Source organism: Meriones unguiculatus, chromosome 7 (assembly GCF_030254825.1).
Source record: "Meriones unguiculatus strain TT.TT164.6M chromosome 7, Bangor_MerUng_6.1, whole genome shotgun sequence".
Lineage (NCBI taxonomy): Eukaryota > Metazoa > Chordata > Mammalia > Rodentia > Muridae > Meriones > Meriones unguiculatus.
In genome coordinates this window covers 23372825-23394942 of record NC_083355.1, presented here as the reverse complement: position 1 = coordinate 23394942, position 22118 = coordinate 23372825, and the positions used below count along the sequence as shown (strand labels likewise).

Genomic DNA, 22118 nt, shown 5'->3' with positions numbered 1-22118 from the left:
CACTGCGTCAGCGTCTCGGAGCGATGACGTTCGACTAGCCCTAGGTGTACGTGACCCCTAGAGTGGTTGGCAGTTTCTACCCGCTCTAGGTTTTTCGCTTCCCATAAACATCTCCTACAAGGTCCCTAACTGATGAAAAGCCACAGGCGAAGTTCTGTTGCCTTGGCAACGCATCAGGGCCTTGTTGTAGAAGCGCCGCCCTGCAGGAAGTCAGAATCTCCCAACCGAGGCCGCCTGCCTCGCGCACCGCTGCACCAGGGTTTCCCAACCAGCTTCCAAAACCGGACTCCCGGCCAACTCCCTTACTTCTGGCACGTTGCATAGAAATTGACACCATCGAACAAAGCTCCGAAAGTCAGATGTGGCGCGCTCCCAGCATCTGTGCGCTGGGGAGAGGGAAACTGGAAGATCAGGCGTTCGAGGCCGGCGTTGGCACAAAGTCTGAGGTCATTCTGGTCTGGGAAACCCTGTTTTTATTTTATTATTGATTTTTGTTTTGTTTTGTTTTGTTTTTGAGACAGGATCTCCCAGTATAAAACCCTGACTGTCTGGAAACAGGGTAGACTAGGCTGGCCTTGAATTCACAAAGATCTGTACCACCAGCCTCTGCCTCCAGAGTGCTGGGATTAAGGATATGTGTGTATGGCCAAGTTTGTGTCTTTACTTTTGAGTTGTTAAAACTAAAGAACTGGAGCCGTTATGAACACTGGCTGTCCTTTCAGAGGACTCCGGTTCAATTCCCATCACCCACTTGGTGGCTCATCACTATGTGTAATTCCAGTTCTAGATCACACACCCTCTTCTGGCCTCCCTGACCACACAAATGATGTACAGCCGGTACATGCAAAGCACACATACACATAAAATCATTTTTTAAAAATTTGACTAGTTGGATGTGGTAGATAAATAAAAAGTTTGGTTAGGTGTGGTGGTGCACGCCTTTAATCCCTGTGCCCTGGAGGCAGAGGCAGGCAGATCTCTGGGAGTTAGAAAGCAGCCAACTCTGCCTCGTAATTCCCTAACTCAAGAATTTTTAAAAACTAGCTACATGTCCAGGGAAAAGGTTTTTTTTGGTTTTTTGTTTGTTTGTTTGTTTTGTTTTGTTTTTTTGTTTGTTTTTTCAAATTTTATTTTATTTTGATTATTTTAAAAGAAGATTAAAATAATAACTATAATCATGAGAATTACAGTACATATAGCATTTTATAGCATTCTTTTATAATCCTAAGAGTGCTTACAATCACCCATGAATACTGGAAGCTACTCTGCACACAGAGAAGAAAGGCAAATGATAATCCACGTACAAACTATTCTTAAACCTATAATGGTAACCAGTATGCATGACATGTTGGTGTGATAGTAGTAGCACAAAAGTTATGGAAATGAACAACTCTTTTTTTAAATCTGTTTTTATTTAAGGCCCACTCCGTGAGATGGAACCCATGCCCAACACTGCCCAGGTGGCCAAGAACCTGAGACTAAATAGTCCATGGATATAGGAGAAAAGAAAATACTATTGTACTTCCAAAGAAACAAAGCAATAAAATGAGTCCTAAGGACATTGTGCTTTACCCATTTGTCGGTGTCTTTTTTGTGTTTCATTTTTAAATTTTTTATATATGTTATTCACTTTATATCCTGATGGTAGATCCCTCCCTCTTCCCCTCCCCATCCCACCCTTCCTCCTTCTTCCCCCCCCATACCTCTCCCCCAGTCCACAGAAATGGGGAGGGAGCCCTCTGACTCTAGCCTATCTCGTCTCATCCGGACTGCCTGCATCCTCTTCCTCTGTGGCCTGGCAAGGAAGCCCACCAGGGGGAAGTAATCAAAGAGCAGCCCCTGCTCCCTTTACTAGGGAACCCACACAGAGACTGAGCTGCCTATGGGCTACATCTGAGCAGGAGTTCTGGGGGAAAATAAGGCTTCTTTTGAGAAATACCTAGAAAAGACTGGAGAAATAGCTTGATCAGCTCACAACTTCCTGTAACTCCAGTTTCAGAAGATCCAGTGCCCTCTTCTTGCCTTCACAGGCACCTGTGCACATCTCTCTCTCTCTCTCTCTCTCTCTCCACACACACACACACACACACATCTTTTTTTTTTTTTTTAAATTGTTGTTGTTGTACAACTTTAATCTCAACACTTAGAAGACAGTTGGATTTCTTTAAGTTTGAGACCAGTCTAGTCTACATAGCAAATTTCAGGACAGGAAGACAGGTAGGGCTACACAGTGAGACTTTTTTTTGTTTTTTTTGAGACCAAGAAGGAGGAAAAAAAAAAAGAGAAAAAGAAAACAAGAAAAAGAAGGAAAAGGAAAGAAAAAAAAGTAGGGAGGAGGAGAGGAGATATGTATAACAGCCTTCCTTCCTTTTCAGGGTCCAGCCTTGAACCAGGGCTTCCCGCATGTAAAGCCAGTGCTCTACCACTGAGCTATGGCCCCAGGCCAAGGACTTTATATTGACTGAAGCACCAGAGGAGGAGTGTAGTGACTGACTTTGCTTTATTGATCCCTTGAAATGTGAGAGGAACAAGTATTTGGGGCCTTGAAATTCCTGTCCGCAGGCAGGCTTATTGCCTCATTCCTTAGCTGAAGGACCAGGCTAAAAGTTCCTTGTCCTTTCTAGTGACCACTGGCCCTTACTCCCACTCATGAAAACAAACAAACAAACAAACAAAAAGGAACAGAAGGGGGCACCCGGATTTGAACCAGGGACCTCTTGATCTGCAGTCAAATGCTCTACCCCTGAGCTATACCCCCTCACCTTGTCACTGTCCTCTTCCTTGTCCACTTATGGTGACTCACTGTGAACTGGTTCCACCCACACTAATACCCTGGGGAACTTTGTGCTCTCCAGCCTCACCTCAGCATACATTTTCTGCTTTGGTTTTTCTCTTGGTCACTAAGAAACAGGGAGAGAACACAAAAGGACGACAGCTGGCTGGAAAGGAAGCTAATATCATGACTAGAGAATCCTGGCATTAATAAGTACCCTAGATGACATCTCGTGCTCTCCTGCCTTCTAATGAATTATGTGTAAAAGGAGATGGATGATGTCAGTTTTTGTAAGGGTGAGAATTGATCTTGAGGCCTCCAACACACTAGCTAAGCTCTCTTGCCGCTTCGCTGTATTCCTATTTTTATTTTTCCCCTTTAAACAATAGCCCAATGTAGGCTTATCCAGCCTTAAACATGCAATCCTTCTGTCTCAGCCTCAGCTAGCTGGGATTATAGACCCAAACTCCCAGGTTTTTGTTTTGTTTGTTTGTTTTTTAACAGGAGATGACAATACATCAGGGAAATCCTTATTATTTTTGAGACTTGATACAGTCTGTAGTCCTTGCTGGTTAGAAACCCATTATGTAACCAGGCTTGCTTCACACTTCCTGTTTCCACCTCCTAAGAACTGGGATTCCAAGCGTGTGTCATCACACCATGCTAGGGCCCCACTGTATTATTTGGTGATTTGGGTTTACTTTCTTTTTGTCCATTTGAAATTACACTTTAGTGGCATTTGAGCGTGTACATGGCCATATGCATGCCACAGAGTATGTGGAATTCAGAAGACGGTTTGTGGTCGTCAGTGTTCTCCATACCGCGTGGGTCCTGGGAATCTACCTGAGATTGTCATACACAGCTCTCTTCCCTGTTCTTGATGGAAAAAGTGGCTAGCTTCTGACCGAAGAGCCGACCGGTACCCAGGAAAGTGCTTTGTTGAGTTGCTGGGCTTGTACTATCTAGTGCTAGCTACAGAGGTAGCTCAGTGGCAGAATCCTGGTTTCCTATCCACTTAGACCATGGGTTCAAACCCAGGGCACAGGGAGGACGAATAAGTATGGCCCCTTCTCATCATCCCATGTAGTAGAATCAAAGTTCCCTCCTCCCACCCCAGAGAGTAAAGAGCACACCTGGAGACACATATATATGCATTTTTTTAAAATATAGAATATATATCTTTGTTTCAATGACAGTTCACTTAAAAATCTTTCTTGGAGATTCAGCTCAAGGCCCGTGATGCAATATCTTCAGAAAATGGGGAATGGGGTGATTTCTCCGAACACTGATGTATGCTGGCGGAGGGCTGGAGTGTTCCGGCGGTAGCCAAATCGACCATTTAAACCTGTAGTGATCTTCTTCGGGTTGGAATTGTAGTAGTCATGGCCACCCACCTGCTGGAGGGAATGCCCTTGGGGGAGAGGAGAGAGGTTGAGCCTGCAAACAGTATCCTCTTGCCTCCCTCCCTTAAGCCCAGTGAGTCACTGCATCTGCCATGCCCAACGGCAGTGAGCTCAAGACAGACAGACATGTCCTAGAAACCAAACCCTATCCCAGGTGAGTTTTACAGGAGGACTGGGAGTGGTATATGCTGGGTCTGGACTTGGCTCCCAGCCAGGAGATGTAAGGATTTTAACCCTCGCCTCTGTCCTATCTGGAGAAAAGATGAGATCAAGTTGATTACTTGATCCAAAGGACTTCGTGGTAATCATGTGCCCGAAAGGTGGTGGAGTTGTATGGAAGAAAGATTGTCCTTGCAGAAAAAGTTAATTTTCCTTTTTCCATGGCTGCTAAACTAAGCATGCTCAGGAAACTACAGTAGCTGTAGAGGGGTACCACACACACACACACACACACACACACACACACACAAGCGTGCAAGCAACAACAGGCTTGAGACAGGGGAGTTTCATCTCAGCCTTTCCCAGTAAATCAGTTTAAGATCGTGCCTAGGAGATGAACTGTGCTACAGGGATAAAATGAGGCTGAGGCATTAGTGACAGATAGTAGGTGTTCAATATGTAAATAGTAGGTGCACCAAATACTATTTGCTCTTTGCTCATGTATGGGAGAAGAAGCCAGGAGGATACAGTATATATATATATATATATATATATATATATGATTTCTCTATCTGTGTGTACACCTACATGCCAGAAGAGGGCGTCAGATCATATTAAAGATGGTTGTGATCCATCATGAGGTTGCTGGGAATTGAACTCAGGTCCTCTGGAAAGGCAGCCAATGCTCTTAAACACTGAGCCATTGGTCTATCACTCTAGCCCAAGGATACAGTCCTTGACCCTCTTTTCCCCACCAGGCCTTTCTGTAGCCCTGCCTCTCTAAGCTCTGGGGTACACACTTTCTTCATGGTGGGACCATATGAGGATGGACAGTGAAATAGCACTTGCCTGCTCCTGCCCAGTTTCTCCTGTTGAGATATCTTTGTCCTTGACCAAAAATGTGGAAATAATCTACTATCCAGCCATCCCTTCCTGTACCGCCATGATCCTGAAAATGAAGAAAGAAGAAGAAAAAAAAAAAAGACTGTCAGTCCGGATGCCTCATTGGGTGAGGTGCAAACGCCCTGGAGCTTCCTTGGGGAAGGGGAAGAGGTCAGAGCCTGAAGAAACTGGAAGACAGATTAAATACATTCACGATCTGGACAGGCAGGGGGACTGTCAGATAAGGGCTCTGTTGGCCCTGTTGCTAGACAGGCTGGATCCCCACGGCAGCTCTGCGACTAGTAAGCTGTGTGACCATGGGCCAATCACACCGCTTCTCTGACCTCAGTTTTGCTCATTAGTAACCAACCAGAAAGCTGCCATGAGATTTCCCGTGACTTTAGATAAAAGTCCTGCTACAGTAAAGGCTAAAGACACACATTTTGTTGTTTTGTTACACGTTGTTGGCTATTTTTTCTCAAGATTCTGAATAGTTCAGAGGAAGGCTTACACCTACTTAGTTTAGAATGACCTTGAACTCCTGACTCTCCTGCCCTCACTGTCACCTCTCCCAAGTGCATGTACCACCTCCTCCTGCTCAACTATCTTTTGTTCCTCACATCTTTATTCAGATAAAAGTACCAAACACAGATAGTGATTTTGATGATTTAAAAATATATATATATATATAGCTGTGTGATTGCAGCACATGCCTTTAATTCCAGCAAAGAATGGAATTCAGCAAAGAATGGAGAGAGAGAGGTAGGCCCTCTGAGTCTGAGGCCAGCCTGGTCTACTTAGTGAGTTCCTGGACAGAGAAACCTTGTCTCAAAAAAACAAAACAAAAATTTTTTTAAAAGTAAATTCAAGTCAGATGGCATGAGCCAGTAGTCCCAGCACTCAGGACTCAGAGGAAAACAGTGATAGCTTCAAGTTGGAGAGTAGCCTGGGCTACACAGCCAGACTGTGGCTCCAAAACCAAAAAATAAAAACACTGTCATTCTTAAGACATACATGCTTCTGGCTCCTGTATAAAAGGACAAGGGACAGATTGTGTGTGTGTGTGTGTGTGTGTATAGACAGGCACACACAACATTATGTACCACAAAAATCCCCAAGACTGTTCCTAGTGCAACCTGGTAGGTCCTTTTTGCCTTCGCATCACTGAAATCACAGATACTGAAGACAAAGGTGTTGGAAGGCACAGAGCTGGAGATGTGGGGCTGAAGTCCCCAGCCACTGGTTCTGTTTTCTGTGGGGGACTGGTGCATGGCACGGGGTACACCGAAGTCAGGACCTCATATATGTCAGGCAGGCATTGTCCTGGCAAGCTACTTCCTCAGCCCCACTCCCAGCAACTGGAAGGAGGATCACTTCTGCTTAAGAGTTCAAGGACAGCCTGGGAGACAGGGAGACTCCATCAAAATAAAATTACATAAACAGATAATAAATAAGTGTTGGAAGAAAGTGGAGCTGTCAGCCAACAGCCTGAGGAGCTATGATACTGTGCAAGTTTCCCTCCTTGCACTCACAGGTGCTAGGCCGTGAGCTAGGCCGCTTCAACCCTGCAACGGGGACAGGAAGACCAAGGCGCCAGGCCAAGACAAACCCGCTTTGTTTGGTTCACAGAGCTCACTGGTAGTGTCTGTGGGTTTTGAGGATCTGCTGTGAGGTCACCATGAAGCGCGCCCTGTGACGTCACAAACACAAAGAGACCTGTTTGTCTGAAGGGGCAGGCTTCACGCCCTAGATACTCTTCAAAGAAACTAGCAATGAGGACTGTAGATGGGGTTCTGGGTGGAAGGGAAAGCTCAGCAGCACCACACCTCAGCCACCATGCTCTACTCCCTAATGCACTAACACAGCCGCGGGGTGACGGCCTCAGCAAGAGCCTAGCGCGTTGCAGGGTTTGCAGGGCAAGGTGCGGATTAGGGTTGGAGGGCTACACTCCCGGAGCCGTCTCCCAGAAGTCACGGGGTCCTCCGGGATGCTCCCACACGCACCTGATCAGTTTTCCGCAAAAGGGGCGGAACCACGTGGCTCCGGAAGTACCGCCGAGTGTGGTAGTCCTGCTGAGAATTGTAAGGCGGAATCGCTGACCACAGCTTGGGCCTCATGATGCTGTAGCCGTGAGCCACTGAGCTCACAGCCACCCCATCCAAAATAAAACATTTTTCCAGTCTCAGAGTATTATCGTAACAGCGAGCCATTCCGACCACCGCAGCCTGAGGGCTTTCCGGTGGAAGAGCACCAGAGGGGGACTAAACTGAGCATTATTACGTATCTCAAGACCTCCCCGAAACACAAACCCTATTGTTCATTTCAGGGTTCCCACCACGCCCATTTTGCCATGGTACTGCGATTTAACCCAAGGCTAAAGCGTGGGCACGGCAAGCAAGCCCGCAGTCTTCTGCTCCCAGTTTAGACACACACATTCTTATATTCTATCAGTTCATATACGAGTACAGGTGGGAGAGTTGGACTGGATCAGGCGGTAGTGGTGGTGCAGGCCCTTAATTCCAGCAGAAGCAGGTGGAGAGCCTGCTCCTAGAATTCCACCAGTCAGGAACTGACAGAAAGCCACGTTAAAAAAAAAAACCAAGAAAACAATTAAACTGTGCCCCCACCCCGCAAAAGCTAACAGAATAGCTTTTCTAAGGGTCTTCAAATACTACGGTTCACTTATCTTGGTATTTGGAAGGTGGGCATCAGGGCCAACCTGCACTATTCCAGATTGTCCTTCCCCTGCCTCCCAACTGACCTAGTTGCAGAGCCCCAAACCATTTTTTCTTAACCCTCTTAGGTCCTTGTTTCTCTCACCTTGTTTGGAAACCATCTGTGGCTAGCCTCAGAAGTTTGACATCCCCCCCCCCCATGTCAGGATTTCATGCATGCCAACTCTTTCCCCAGCTTTCACTTGGCCAATTCGTCCAGGGAGGCTTCTAACTTTTCCAGACAGGGTTTCTGTACAGTCTTGGTTGTCCTTGCCTCTTGAGTGCCTGGATTTCAGGCATGGACGACTGTGCATGGCTCAAACACACATCTTTGCAGGAACAAAACACAGCTAAGCACTTTTCTGTTATTGTCTAAAAACGCCTGATTAAGAGGGGGCCTGGTGGCACACACCTTTAACCCCAGCATTCAGGAGGCAGAGGCCAGCCAGGGAAACCGGTACCAAAACAAAAAGATTGAACTTGCACATAAGAAAAGTTTTGCCAGTGGTAGATAGGAGTGTGATCTGTATTCCAGCACCAGTGAGGTAGTGGACAGAGTTCAAAGTTGGGGCTGGAGAGAAGACTCAGTGTTGAATTTTAAGCCCAGCCCAAGACGATTACATATAGCAAGTAGACACACTACTCATGACCAGGTGTCCTTGAAGATTAAAGACTGCTTTTCATGCCTCCATCCATCATCCTGTGGACATCACTCTTTTTAACTTACCCAAAGGACCCAGGCAGGCAAGATTAACACCCAACCACACACACCTGACTTTGACAGTTACACATAGCATTCCTCTATTGCCAGGTTACTCAGGCTCTACCCATTAACTCACCCTACTTCAAGGCCATTCTCAATGTGAAGGACACTCACACAAAATCATCTGATAGGACTCAAATCACACATGGAATTTATTGTACATTCACAAGTAGTTTTTGCTTGCATGTGTATCTGTAAACCATGTGTATGCCTGGTCCCAGAAGCGGCCTAAAGGCAGCATTGGATTTTTTTTTTTAACTAGAGTTACAGCCACCATGTGGACCCCGAAGACTTAAACCTGGAAGAACAGCCCAAGGTCTTTATAGATTATCTACCTCTCCAGCCCAAGAATAATCCTAAAACTGGAAAATGATGTTCCTCAAGAGCTGCCATCTAGCAGCTTCCTTTTGTAAAGTTGATATTGGTGAAGGTGTGTCAAGACAAGTTCTTGGAGCAAAGACTGTTTAATGGATATATTTTACAAATACACTGGAGAGTCATGCAATGCTGCCTGCATTGGATGCAATCCTGGGCCACAGGTCTGCGCACTCCTTTGCAACTGGACCCGTAATAGCAGAACCTGCGTAGAAGAGGCAGACAGGTTAGAGGGCACCTTGTCCATGCTCCTACAGCCACCCCACCAGAGACATACAGACGATGGTGTGAACTGCTTCCTACCTTTCATCTCGCCTTTATTGTTTACTATGACCCCTGCATTATCTTCAAAGTAAAGAAACACCCCATCTTTTCTTCGATATGACTTTCGTTGTCGAATTACCACTGCTGGATGGACTAAGGAGAAAAGGAAAGGGGCAGCAGTTAGTAACTGGCTGTCCTAGCACCAGCATGAAAGCAGACAGCCAGGCCTCTGCACAGACTGTCCACTCAAACCATTGGGTTTCCATCATGGAACAGCAGGGAGAAGAATCAATGAGAACTACCCCTTAAATGGCCATTTTTTTTGTGGGGGGAAAAATATATATATAGTTCCTTTCTAAAGATAATCCAAAAAATAAACTTTGCTACACAACCCTGTCTCAAACAAACAAACAAAAAAACCAAAGAAGTCCAACAGCTCAGCTGCTAGGGATTGCCTTACAAATAATATTAACTACATGTAATAAAATTGCATTACTAGTGTTCGATGTATACTACCCCTCAACTTTTCAATTAATGCCCACCATGTTGACAGCACACCTTACTAAGAAGAGAATTTATTTTCTTCTTTAGTCTTTGTTCTTTAACTGGGGCAAGATCCCTCAACAGTACAAAAACATGTGATCCTTCTAGACAGAATTCTGTTACTCAGAGGTACTTCCACTTAAGTTTAAGTGTTGACCTGGCCCTGGTGGTCCATAACCACCCCTGGAAAAGTGGCATTTGCATTAAGGAGCCTCCCAGTGTATATCATCATAATAAAACAAAACTGAGAACCAGAACAGCTCATAGTACAGGTACTTTAGAAACCTGCACCACCACTTAACATGAACACCTGCTAATTTAATTGCTCTAAAGTGGTCACTGTGTGGGAATGGCCCATCAACACAGGGAAAAGTCAAGACTAGAGGAGCCTGGGGCCTTACTGAAGTCAGACGGGATACCTAACAATACGAAACCCCACCACCCATCTTCAGTCTAAGAGCTAGAAGATGGGGGTCTCTTCCATACCCACAATTGCTTCTCTGTGCTAGGGACTAATCAAGGTCTTGCACAACCGGCCAAATGTGGATTTACCCAGACAAGCTTCCTGCCTGGGTCTCCAGAAGAGCCAGAACTAAGTCCTGTGCCACCCACGCTGGATCCCACTCCTAAGGTATAATCAGAACTAAGTTCACCATCTGAAACTACCTGTTTAAGGGCTGCTTTTCTGCATATTCACAACAAAGTATGGCCTTTACACAGAAATATGGCTGAAATCCTGAAGACAGATTCAAATACCTTTAAAGCCACACATCAGAAAAAAGCCACCAATAGTGACAAAGCCTCTCAATACTCACTTGCAAATTGACTCGAAATTCCTAAGACTAAGGAACCAAAGATGTCCCCACCACTGGAGGCAACAGCATATCCAGCTGTCACCACACCCACATGGCAAGGGGGACATAGTCTTCTCTTCTCTGACAGCTTCCTGAGCCACCAACCAGGCCCCGAAAGTGTTCTGAGATGAGGTTATTTAGGACGAGGTCAGCAACAACACCACCCCCCCTCAAGTGGAACAGAGAGGGTTCTAAAAGTACACTAGCATTTGCGGAAGGATGGAGGCAAGGTGCTGCTGTAAGCCAACACCACAACCCACCTCCTGAACTCTACCAGGGGACTGCTAGAACCTCTCTGGAAGAGAGAGCACCTGGGAAGCTGAGGTGGGCGGATGGCGAGCTCAGGGCCAGCCAGGCCTACAGTGGGACCGTCTCTGAAGATAAGTGCAATAAAAAGGTTCTGCAGCCATACCACTCCAGGGGCAGGTCTGAGGCCTATCTCTTTTAAATACACATACCTGATGGGAAAAAAAAAAAAAAAAACCGTTTAAAGGTTGGTAATGAGCCAGCAGCTCCCTGTTCAGTGTTACTAAAAAAGGGAGCATGCAGGAGGCGACATGCCCTTTAAAGAGGTGCCTGCCTCCATATGTTCAAACAAACCACAGGTCAAACAGAGCCATTCAGCACTGCCAAGGGCATCCATAACTAGGACCACAACAAACTAGCTCTTTCCTCCTACAAGTAGACAGTCCATTAGCGTCTGATGAACTTAGCCAGGTGAGTGGCAGATTAAATGGCTGACCCGAGCTTACAGGGGAGAACCTAATTAGGGAACTGACAAGACACTCCCCAAACCAAAGCAGTCAGGCATGTGGCCCAGCTTGTCTTAAAAAAACGAACAAACAAACAAACAAAACCACACACACAAACAAAACAGCAGGAGCAGTAACCCTGATCAAACATCCTCTCAAAAGTGTAAGTGATTTGGAGGTTTGGACGAGCACAAAACCGACATCCCGTTCTCCAGCATAGGGGAGAATTCCCGACTATCCATCTCGATGTAATGAGTGGCTCCATGCATACTCACCCTTTTTCCTCAATTCTGGTTTGCCTTTCTTAACTGTGGCCATCACCATGTCACCCACACCAGCAGCGGGAAGTCTGTTCAGCCGTCCCTTGATTCCCTTCACAGAGATGATGTACAAATTCTTGGCTCCTACAGAAAACGGTAAAAAAAAATAAAATTTGTAGACGCAGTTACCACCAGTATAGTCAGCCTGGGCTATACACCGAGTAACTCAGTCTCAAAAGCCAACAGAAACAAAACCAGCGATCTCTAGAAGTGTTTTCCAAAACCCCTCACACTCACCGCGCATGCAAACAATCTTTTCATGTCACAACACCGATTGAAGCAAACAACACGTGTTGCCACTTCACCCAAAAGCGGTGTTTTCACTCTGCCCCTTCTTGACGGCTCAGTGGGCCACTGGCACAAAGGCCCACGGAGTGCTTTTAAAAGGGGGGCCGCGGCAGGGTCCTGCCGAAAACCTCACCTGTGTTGTCAGCGCAGTTGATCACGGCTCCTACCGGGAGACCCAGGGAAATCCGGAATTTCGCCCCGGAGGACCCACCACGTCCTGCGGGGAGGAAGAGAAACAAGATTACGGCGGCCAGTGTTTGCCCCTCTCTGATTACCACCCAGCTGTCCCAGAACCTGGCCGTCCCCGTCATTACCATTCTCCTTTCGAGGTTAAGAAGACCGGACGGCCCCAACCTCCTCTCCACTTTTATCTATGCGGCAAGGCGGGGGAGCGCAGGGGTCGCCCAAAGCGGTGGAAGGCAGGCGGCCCGGCAGTGCTGCAGCGCGTGCGCGGGGCAAGCCCACGGGCGGCCCCGGCTCCGCCGCCCTCCTCTCCCGGGGTTCCCCCAGGGCCTCTGCGGCACCCATCCTCTCGCTCTCCCGCCCGAGGACTGCAAAGCCCCGCCGCAGCCCGGGCCCGCCGTCACCGAACAGGCCCGCCACCCTGAGCGGCGGATGCCAGCGGATCCCCAAACCCAGACGTCTCACCTCGCTTCGACATCTTGAGCGCCCGGAAAGAGTCGGAAAGGAAGTGGGCACAAGGAACACTGGGATATGAACTGCAGGCCCCGCCCACCCCGCCATGTGACCACACCCTCTGAGCCCGCCTCCTTCCCCCGGGCGCAGCTGTGTGACGTGCAAATCCTGCACCTCTTTGCAACAGCCTGGGCCGTGAAAGCACTGGTTGAATTATTACAACGGCCTAGGAAGTAGTTGGAGATACGACACATTGGTTTTCTGTCATTTTTAGATTCGCTCAGCAGCTTCTTTTGAGCTCCGTTGCCAAGCACCTCTCTGGATGCCAAGAATTCAAAATAAATTCTTGCTCCGGGCGTGGTGGTACTCGCTGGTAACGCGATTTCGACGTCAGACTGAGCCAACCTTGAGATCCTTTTCCCAAACAGATAAATACATACGTGAAAATAAACAGTTCTGTAAGGATTCCCAAAGAACAAACAGAGATGGGGCAAAAGCAAGCTCAGAATGGTTTCATTTGGCTGTGGAACAATTAAATGAAGCGCTACAGATCGACTGTGTTTGGTGCCATAACATTCTCTTGTTTTAGTTTGTTTTTTCAAAGTGAAGAAACAATACCTTTTTTTTTTTTTTCGACACAGAATTTCGCTGTGTAGCCTTGGCTGTCCTGGATTCGCTCTGCAGACCAGGCTGGCCTCGAACCCAGAGAAATGCTCCTGCCTCTACCTCCCCAAGTGCTAGGATTACAGGCGTGTGCTACCACGCCCAGCAAAACAACAGTTTTTAAAATTTTTTTATTTATTTGGTTTTTTGAGACAGGGTTTCTCTGTGTAACTTTGGCTGTCCTGGACTCACTTTGTAGACCAGGCTGGTCTCAAACTCACACCGAGCCACCTGCTTCTGCCTCCCTGAGTGCTGGGATTACAGGCCTGCAACACCATGCCTGGCTTGAGAAATTTCTTTTTTCGTTTCTGTGTGTCATGGCCAGATGAGTCTGGAGAGCTGGCTCAGAGGTTAAGAGCACTTGCTGTTCTTCCAAAGGTCCTAAGTTCAATTTCCAACAACCACATGGTGGCTCATAACCATCTATAATGAGATGAGATCTGGTGCTCTCTTCTGGCCTTCAGACGTACAAGCAGATGGCCAGAAAAATGAAGCTGGGTGGTGGTGGCATAAGCCAGCTCTGGTCTACAGAGCGAGTTTGAGGACAGCTATGGCTGTTACAGAGATGAGTAAAGTGTAAAGTGTACACTCCAAGAGTAAAGTGCTTGCCACATAAGCCAGACCACTATAAAGGTGGAAGGAGAGAACCAATTCCATCATGCCAATTCCATCATGTATTCATATAAGCAACAACGGTAACATTTAAATTTAGTTCAGTTACATAGGCCTAAGGAAGCATATGACTAGCAAGGAAACCAGTTGTGCCTGAGCGAGTCAATGAAGGGTGAGTAGATGGGGCAAGAAGTAACTAAACATAATAACAATGAGAAGTGATTTTGAAAGAGTAATGACGTTCAGAACAGTGGGATGTGAAGTCCCACTGTTGGGAGGCAGAGCAAGGAGAGTTGTTGGGAGTTTGAAGCCAGCTTGTGCTACCCTGCCATTCCCCAACTCAAAAAAAAGAAAAAAGAAAAGAATCTTCATGATTGAGGGTCACGGCAACATGAGGAATTGTGTTAGAGGGCTGCAGTGTTAGGAAGTTTGAGAACCACTGTGCTAAGAGCATTTGCTCCAGGTGGGCAAACTGGCGGTGCATGCCTGTAATCCCAGCACTCAGGGAGGCAGAGGCAAACAGGTCTCTGAGTTTGAGGCCAACCTGATCTACAAAGCGAATCCAGGACAGCCAAAGCTATACAGAGAAACCCTGTCTTGAAAACAGAAAGAAAAAAACAAAAACAAAAAACATTGTTCCTCTTGCAGATGACCTGGTTCTGTTTCCAACACACACACAGCACTTCACAACCTTCTGTTAAGAGACTAAAGAACTTTGGGTATTGGTTTAAAATTTAAAGTACAAGCCGAATGAAGGCTAGCCAGGTGGAGACTTGTCCACCAGCAGGCAGTGAGGGGGGACGCTGCCCACTAGAGATACAGTTGCTAGGAAACCAGCCCAGATGGCCAGGCCAGAACAGTTTGTGGTCTTGGGGCCTAAAGTAAACCAATCATTTCAAAAGTCAGTTTCCCTTACCCAATTATGTCATGCCAATTATGTAACTCCCTGCTTGCATTTGTTTGTTTGTTTTGTTTTGTTTTCCTTTAAAAACCTTGTTCCCCTAGACCATGGGGCTGTATTCCTCTCCTGCTTCCACAGGAAGTTTTCAGCCCGGGCTCGAGCACATATACAGTAAAAGATCCTCATGTATTTGCAGCGGAGTCAATTCCTGATGGTCTTTGGGGGTCTCACAAACTGGACATAACACTGTGACTCCAGATCCAGGGGCACCGACACACTGACACACTCTCTTTTGGCTCCGTGGGCCTCAGGCAAATATGTAGTGCACACATATGAAGGCAGGCAAACACTCATACACATAAAAAAATCAAATCAAACACGGAAAAATATGAAGAGAATGATGGAAACGGAACTTGGAGAGCTTTGCACAGCACTGTGGAAATGTGGAAGTTACTGAGAGAAATGGGAACGTGTGGCCTGACTTCAAGCCAAAGCAGGGCCATGAGCTAACTGGTAAAGTCGGATCACAGGAAGACTGCTGGGGAGCCTCTGTTCGCCCAGGAAATGGTTGACTTGGATCTGAGTGACGGCAGAAGAGCCAATGTGACGGAGTTCTAGAGCGAGGTTCTAGATTCATCTGGAGATGGAACCAAAAACAAAACGAAACAAAACAGTGGAATGCGAAAGAAAATAGCCAAGATGTGTCTAAGGCTTTGAGTCCTGATCATTGGGGAGATGGTATTGCCATCAACCAACATAGGGAAGACAGTGGGAGGGTTCTCTAGCTCTATGTCTCTGTTGGTAGGAACGGTCCTTTTGGTTACGGCTCCAACCAGTGTACCAAGTAGAAGAAAGCGTGACCTTATTTCATCTCTTTCCCAGGCACCCAGATTTAATCACGAAGTTCTGTCGACTCCTCCTGGACTGTTGTGACAGGTTCCCCAAGGTCTGCCTTTCACTTAACGATACTGCAGGAGCTTCTAACTGCTTTAACCTCAGCCTCACATTGCTTGGAACTCTGTGCTGGCCGCTCTGGTTCTTGTAGAATAAAATCTAAGCTCCTGTCTTAGTCACTGTTCTATTGCTAGGAAGAGACACCATGACCAAGGCAACCTATAAAAGAAAGCGCTTAAGTAGGGACTTGCTTACCGCTCCAAGGTGAGTCCATAACTATCATGGCAGGGAGCCTGGCAACAGGCATGGGAACCCACAGTGGCCAAGAGCCCACATCTGACCACAAGTTGGAGGTGGAGAACAAGAGACCAGGCCTGGCGTAAGCTTTTGGAACTGCCAAGCCCAGCCCCAGTGACACACCTTCTCCAGCAAGGGCCCACTTTCTAATCCTTTCAAAAACAGTTATACAACAAGATTTATTTATTTATTTAGTGTGTGAGTGAATACCCTGTCTGCATGTACACCTGCGTGCCAGAAGACAGTATCAGATACCATCATAGATGGTTGTGAGCCACCATGTGGGTGCTGGGAATTGAACTCAGGACCTCTGGAAGAAGCAGACGGTGCTCTCAACCACTTAGCCATCACTCCAGCCTACCCCACTGCCCAATCTGGTCTCTTACACTTTACATTCTAGTAACACTTATCTGCCCAGGGTTCCTGGTTGCACCCTTCAGATTCACCCCTTATGTTGGTGAACTTCAACCTGCTTTGTGCAACCCATCAAAGACAAGGTCTTACCTAACTTACCCCATGAGCTGCCCATACGACCTTGAACTCACTCTGTGACTCAGACAGGACTTAAACTTGTGATCTTCCTGCTTCAGCCTCCAGAGTAGTTGGAATTACAGACCTGTGCCGCATGTTCAGTTTATATTATCTCTCTCTCTCACACACACTCTCTGTCTCTTTCTTCTCACCCTTTTTGTTTGTTTGTTTGTTTGCTTTTCAAGACAGGGTTTCATTGTGTAGCCATGACTGTCCTGGAACTCAGCTTATATTCTCATTTTTTTTTCTTTGAGACAGGGTCTCACTGTAAAGCCATTGCTGGCCTGGAACAAGATATTGTCCAAGATCTTTCCCCCCATTAAGTAGAGGACCATTATCTTTAGAAGAGAGAGCCCAGGAACTGAGAACATGAGGGACAGGTGGAAAATGACCACAACTTGCTCCTCAGACTAGAGAAAATTAAAGAAAAACAAGAAAAGAACTTAAAGGAGCCTAGAATCCAACAGTATTCTTTTTGCTTTTGTTTTTCTGTGTAGCTTGAGCTGTCCTAAAACTCACTCTGTAGATCAGGCTGGCCTCGAACTCAGAGATCTGCCTCTGTCTCTGCCTCTCAAGCTCTAGGATTAAAGGCCTTAGCCACCACCACCTGGCTTAGTAGTCTGTTGTATTAGTCATCTTTTCTTTCATCCACCTCTCATTCCTCCTCCCCTGTATCAATCTCTTTTTAACCTTCATCCTTACTCCCTTCTTCAGCGATGTCTCCCCATACTCTATCACTGTCATCCACTCCATCATCATCACCCTCTTCTTCTCCTTCTTTATCATCTGTATCAGGAACCAAATAATATTGCAAGAGATTTGGCCAAATGCCACTCTTTTTTTTTTTTTTTTTTTTGAGATAGGCTCTCTCTGTGTAGCTCTGGCTATCTAAACCAGGATGGATGGTCTCACACTCTGAGATGCACCCGCCTCTACCTCCCAAACACTGGGGTTAAAGGTATTAGCCATGGTCTTAGAGTAACTCCTGCCGTGATGAAACGCCATGACCAAAAGCAACATGGGGAGGAAGGGGTGTATTTGACTTACACTTCTCAATTAAAATCGAACACTGGAGAAAGTCAGGACAGGAACTCACGCAGGGCTGAAGCCTGGAGGCAGGGTCTGATGCAGAGGCCAGGAGGAGTGCTGCCTGCTGGCTTGTTCAGCCAGATTTGTAAGCCTGCTTCCTTGTAGAACCCAGGATCACCAGGCCAGAAATGGCCCCACTCACAATGGGCTGAGCCCTCCCCAGTCCTTTACTAAGAAAATACTCTATAGGCTTGCCTGCAGCCTGATGTTTGTTTTAGTTTTTCGAGACAGGGTTCCTCTGGGTAGCCTTGACTGTCCTAGACTTGCTTTGTAGACCAGGCTAGCCTCACCGGTAGATCAGCCTGCCTCACTTCCCCTTGGATTTTCATCAAATAAAAATGTATTCTGAAATCTGATTTTATGTCTTCATATTCTGTTACTTTAACTCTAGTCAAATAGTGTGGGGCCGTTTCATCTTCCTCCCCAAGTGGCTCAGATACGTGTGTATGGTTGAAAAAGTGGTTGAAGTTTGTAATATTTCTGTCCTACATTCAACATGTCCTCAATGGCTTGTCACTTCATTTTGTCTATTTCATTCGTACTTAATCGACATACGTAATTGTTTCTTGTTTTTCTCTCCTTGGCAAGCTGGTATATCTGTTGGCTCTGGGTTGAGAGCTGAGGCAGGAGCACAGATTATTGTTTTGGGGCCATGCCACTAGGAAAGTCCAAATCCTGAGCCCAGGTGATTTATTCAATTATTTACTTAGTTATTTATTTACTTATTTAGTATTTTATGTGTGTGAATGTTTTGCCTTTATGTATGTAAATTCACCACATGTGTGCAGTGCCCCTGGAGACCAAAAGACGGCATCAGATCCTCTGGAACTGGAGTTATAGATGGTTGTGAGCTGCCATGTGGGTGCTGAAGACGGAATTTGTCTTCTACAAGAGCAGCAAATGGTCTTCACAGCTGAGCCATTTCTCCAGCCCCGAATAGTTTCTATTTATTTCTTTACTTATTTACATATCTACTGAGGGCTTGGGGTATTTGGATGCCAAGGCAGGTGTGTGGGAGGTCAGAGGACAACTTGAGATATCTCCTTTACCGTGCAGGTTTCAGGGATCAAACTCAAGTCCTTAGGCTTGAGCAGCAGGTGCTTTTACCAGATGAGCCATCTCACAGGCCCAAAACAAAGTCTCTTGTAACTGCACGGTCTAGCCAGTGAGCCCTGGGCATCCACCTATCTCTGCCTCTCAGCTAGGATTACAAGTGGTCACCATTACAACCAGCTTATGATCCTGTGTGGTTCAGGGGTCAAACTCAGATCACTAGACTCAGCCAGCATTTCACTGACTGAGCTACCCCCTCACTTGAGGAGAGCTTGCAGGGAAAAAACATGTTCTCACCGCTGCCTTCACCTGGAGACAGGGATAGGCAGGATGTTTTGCCAAGTCCACTTCCTTTTGTTTGTGTGAGGATCACACAGACAAGTGGTCGAGGTAAACAAGTTTGACTTCTCGATGAACCCCCTCATTGTATCAAGATGCTTTGCTCTGACTATAAAAAAGGAATTGTGGAATAAACCGGTGTGACAGTTTCTACTGGCAGCCCTCTCGAACTGATCTTGTGTGTAGTCTGTTATTTATTTTTATTTCTTTCAATCCTCATTCCCCACTCAAGAACTGTTTGACTCTGCCGGCAGGCTCTGGTAGTTTGGCGCCCGGACAGCGATCTGAGACACAGAGAAGCAGTGAAGGACACCGCAGTGTTGGCGAGCTTGAACCATAAACTAAAGAGAAAAGGGCAAGTAAGTAAAATTGGAGAGTAAAAATGGGACAAAGCAGTAGCCTCATGTTCTTGTATGGAATTTAATTAGAGATAGTCTGTATATGCAGCATGGGACTGAGAAAGTGAAACTTTCAGGGTTAGAGAGAAAGAGGAAAGAAAGATGGAGGCTTCAGGACAAAATGAGGTTAAACCATCAGCTACTCCCAAAGAGTTCTAGGTCCCTCCTAATGGTAATAATTTCTTGTAAGAAGAAGACTTTGAGGATGACTTAGGTCCTGCTGAGGTTGCAGAGTTGGAGGAAGAAGCAGCTCAGTATTATTCTGAGAGATACCCTCCGATTCAGGCTATGAATGTTAAAAAACTTGAGCCATGGCAAAAAGAAATAAAAAGGTTGGAATGGGGCTTAGAGGAAATAAACAGGAAAATTGAAGAATTAACTACTAGGGAAAATGAGGCTTAATCCCCCACTCCAACTTCCTCATTGATTGTAGGCTTGAACCCTCCTCCTTGGACAGCTACGACTGCTATAGCTCAAAAGACGAGGGGACCTTTTCCTTCGTCCACTGTTAGGGCAACTGTATCCCTTTTACAAGCTTCTTTTCAACAAGCTAGGCAGAAAGGAGAAGATATAACTGAGTTTTGTGGCTTTTCAATTATAGAGCAACCTGATGGACAGGGTAATATGGTAAGAGTTCATGTTCCTATATCTTTTAAACAATTAAAATAATTGAAAACTGCATGCGTTCTATATGGTCCAACAGCACCTGTTACTCAAGTTCTGTTATAGTCCTTTTCTACTGAGGCCTTCTGCCCAGGGGACTTGAAGCAATTAGCAAGAGCATGTTTATCAGGAGGAGATCGTTTATTATGGAAGCCAGAATTTGCGGAGCACTGTCAATTTACAGCTGAACTCAATCAAGCTCAAGGAGTTCCTATAACTTATGACGTGCTTTCTGGGGAAGGAATCTACAGGGAAACAGGACAGCAACTGGATTTTGATGTGGCCATTTATGATCAAGTAAATGCTGCTGCCCGAAAGGCCTGGAATAAACTTCCACAAACAGGTAGACAGGTGCAGGGTTTGTCTAAAATCTGTCAGGGACCTGATGAATTATTTCAAGATTTTGTACCAAGAGTAATGCAAGCAGCAAGCAGACTTGTAGGTGATACAGATTCTGGATTATTAGTAGTAAAACAATTGGCCTATGAAAATGCTAACAGTGCCTGCCAAGCTGCTTTGAGACCCTTTAGCAAGAAAGGAAATATTCCTGACTATATTAGGTTATGTTCTGACATTGGGCCGTCTTATACTCAAGGGATGGCTATGGCTGCCACACTACCAGGGAAGACTATTGAAGAGGCATTATTTCAGCAACAGCAAGGCCCAAAGAATGGAGTGCCTGGAGGTTGTTATGGTTGTGGGCAAATGGGACATAAAAAAAAAAAAAAAAGAAGTCCTAATGCTGTTAAGAAAGAAAGGAGTCAAAAGGAACCTGGTCTATGCCCAAGATGTAAAAGAGGAAAGCATTGGGCTAATGACTCTAAATCTAAAAGAGATGCTGTAGGAAACCCCTTAATGTGGGGAAACTGGAAAAGGGGCCAGGCCCAGGCCCTGCAACAATGTTATAGGGTGCTACAGAACTTCATCCCTCAGCAAGGAAATCCATTCAGGACTTCTGTAGAGCAACCACAGGTAGCACAGGACTGGACCTCAGTTCCTCCACCTACACAGTATTAATTCCTGAAATGGGGATGCAGGCCCTACCTACAGGATTTTATGGTCCATTACCTAGGGGAACTCTAGGATTATTACTAAGAAGAAGTACTACAACTATGCAGGGAATTTTGATAGCTCCTGGGGTAATTGATGCTGATTATGAAGGGGAAATAAAAATTATGACACACTCTCCAAATGGAATTTCTGTAATAAAACAAGGTCAAAGATTAGCCCAATTATTATTCTTCCTCAAGTTCAGATTAAAAAAAAATGCAAATAAGAAGGATGGGAGAGAAGATGCAGGCTTTGGATCCTCTGATACTTATTGGATACAAGCTATCTGTCCCAAGCAACATGAACTAGTGTTACAAATTACTGGACTAAAATTTACAGGGTTATTGGATACAGGAGCTGGTGTCTCTGTCTTAACTGCTGATCAGTGGCCTATGCATTGGCTGAAACAATCCTCTATTACACTATTGTGAGGGATAGGACAAAGCCAATGTCCTGAAGTAGTAATGAATTAACCTGGAAGGATGAGGAAGGACATGAGGAAACTTTTAAACCATATATTGTTCCTGACCTTCCTGTTAATCTGTGGGGTGGAGATTTGATGAGTAGCATGGGAATGTAGCTTTACAGTCCTGGTAATGTAGTTACCAATCAGATGCTTAATCAAGGATATTTGCCAAATTCAGGATTAGGAAAATTCAGACAAGGCATAGCTCAGCCATTAATGCCTACCCCAAGAAATTTTAAAAAGGGGTTGGGTTATTTTTAAGAAAGGTCACTGAACGACCTGTACCCCACGCAGATCCAATAACATGGAAAGAGAATATTCCTGTGTGGGTGGATCAGTGTCCTCTTTCCCTTGAGAAAATTAAAGCTGCTGAGCAGTTAGTACAGGAACAGCTTGATAGCGGCTGCATTGCTCCATCAAACTCACCTTGGCACTC

The 22118-nt window shown here is 45.9% G+C and overlaps 2 protein-coding genes, 1 long non-coding RNA gene and 2 other non-coding genes across 5 annotated transcripts; 1 reads left to right on the top strand and 4 right to left on the bottom strand.

Moving 5' to 3' along the window:
* Positions 1-40: 40 nt before the first annotated feature.
* On the top strand, positions 41-1558 carry LOC132655151 (uncharacterized). The gene is made up of 2 exons (XR_009592799.1): positions 41-446; positions 1420-1558. It is a non-coding gene; the product is annotated as an uncharacterized LOC132655151 (long non-coding RNA).
* A 1128-nt stretch (positions 1559-2686) lies between these two features.
* Trnac-gca (transfer RNA cysteine (anticodon GCA)) lies at positions 2687-2758 on the bottom strand. Its single transcript has one exon. It is a non-coding gene; the product is annotated as a tRNA-Cys (tRNA).
* Positions 2759-3926: 1168 nt separating this feature from the next.
* Spmap1 (sperm microtubule associated protein 1) lies at positions 3927-7908 on the bottom strand. Its single transcript, XM_021646819.2, has 3 exons — positions 7221-7908; positions 5185-5284; positions 3927-4184 (listed from the first exon to the last, which is right to left on the bottom strand). The coding sequence occupies exons 1-3, from the start codon at positions 7425-7427 to the stop codon at positions 4024-4026; spliced, it is 468 nt and encodes a 155-aa protein (XP_021502494.1). The 5' UTR covers positions 7428-7908; the 3' UTR covers positions 3927-4023.
* A 920-nt stretch (positions 7909-8828) lies between these two features.
* Positions 8829-12862, bottom strand: Rpl23 (ribosomal protein L23). The gene is made up of 5 exons (XM_021646862.2): positions 12739-12862; positions 12224-12307; positions 11758-11886; positions 9373-9486; positions 8829-9274 (listed from the first exon to the last, which is right to left on the bottom strand). Exons 1-5 carry the CDS (start codon positions 12749-12751, stop codon positions 9192-9194), a joined length of 423 nt encoding a protein of 140 aa, XP_021502537.1. The 5' UTR covers positions 12752-12862; the 3' UTR covers positions 8829-9191.
* On the bottom strand, positions 12060-12192 carry LOC132655643 (small nucleolar RNA SNORA21). The gene has a single exon (XR_009593432.1). It is a non-coding gene; the product is annotated as a small nucleolar RNA SNORA21 (small nucleolar RNA).
* Positions 12863-22118: the final 9256 nt, after the last annotated feature.

Coding starts and splice junctions, on each gene's coding strand:
- Spmap1 (XM_021646819.2), bottom strand. CDS start 7,427: ATGGCTCGCTGTTACGATAATACTCTGAGACTGGAAAAATGTTTTATT. Junction 5,285..7,220: donor TTTTGCGGAAAACTGATCAG/GTGCGTGTGGGA, acceptor CTTCATTTTCAG/GATCATGGCGGTACAGGAAG. Junction 4,185..5,184: donor GAGAAACTGGGCAGGAGCAG/GCAAGTGCTATT, acceptor CTCTCCCCCAAG/GGCATTCCCTCCAGCAGGTG.
- Rpl23 (XM_021646862.2), bottom strand. Junction 11,887..12,223: donor CAACTGCGCTGACAACACAG/GTGAGGTTTTCG, acceptor CGTTTTCTGTAG/GAGCCAAGAATTTGTACATC. Junction 9,487..11,757: donor ACCAGAATTGAGGAAAAAGG/GTGAGTATGCAT, acceptor TTTTCTCCTTAG/TCCATCCAGCAGTGGTAATT.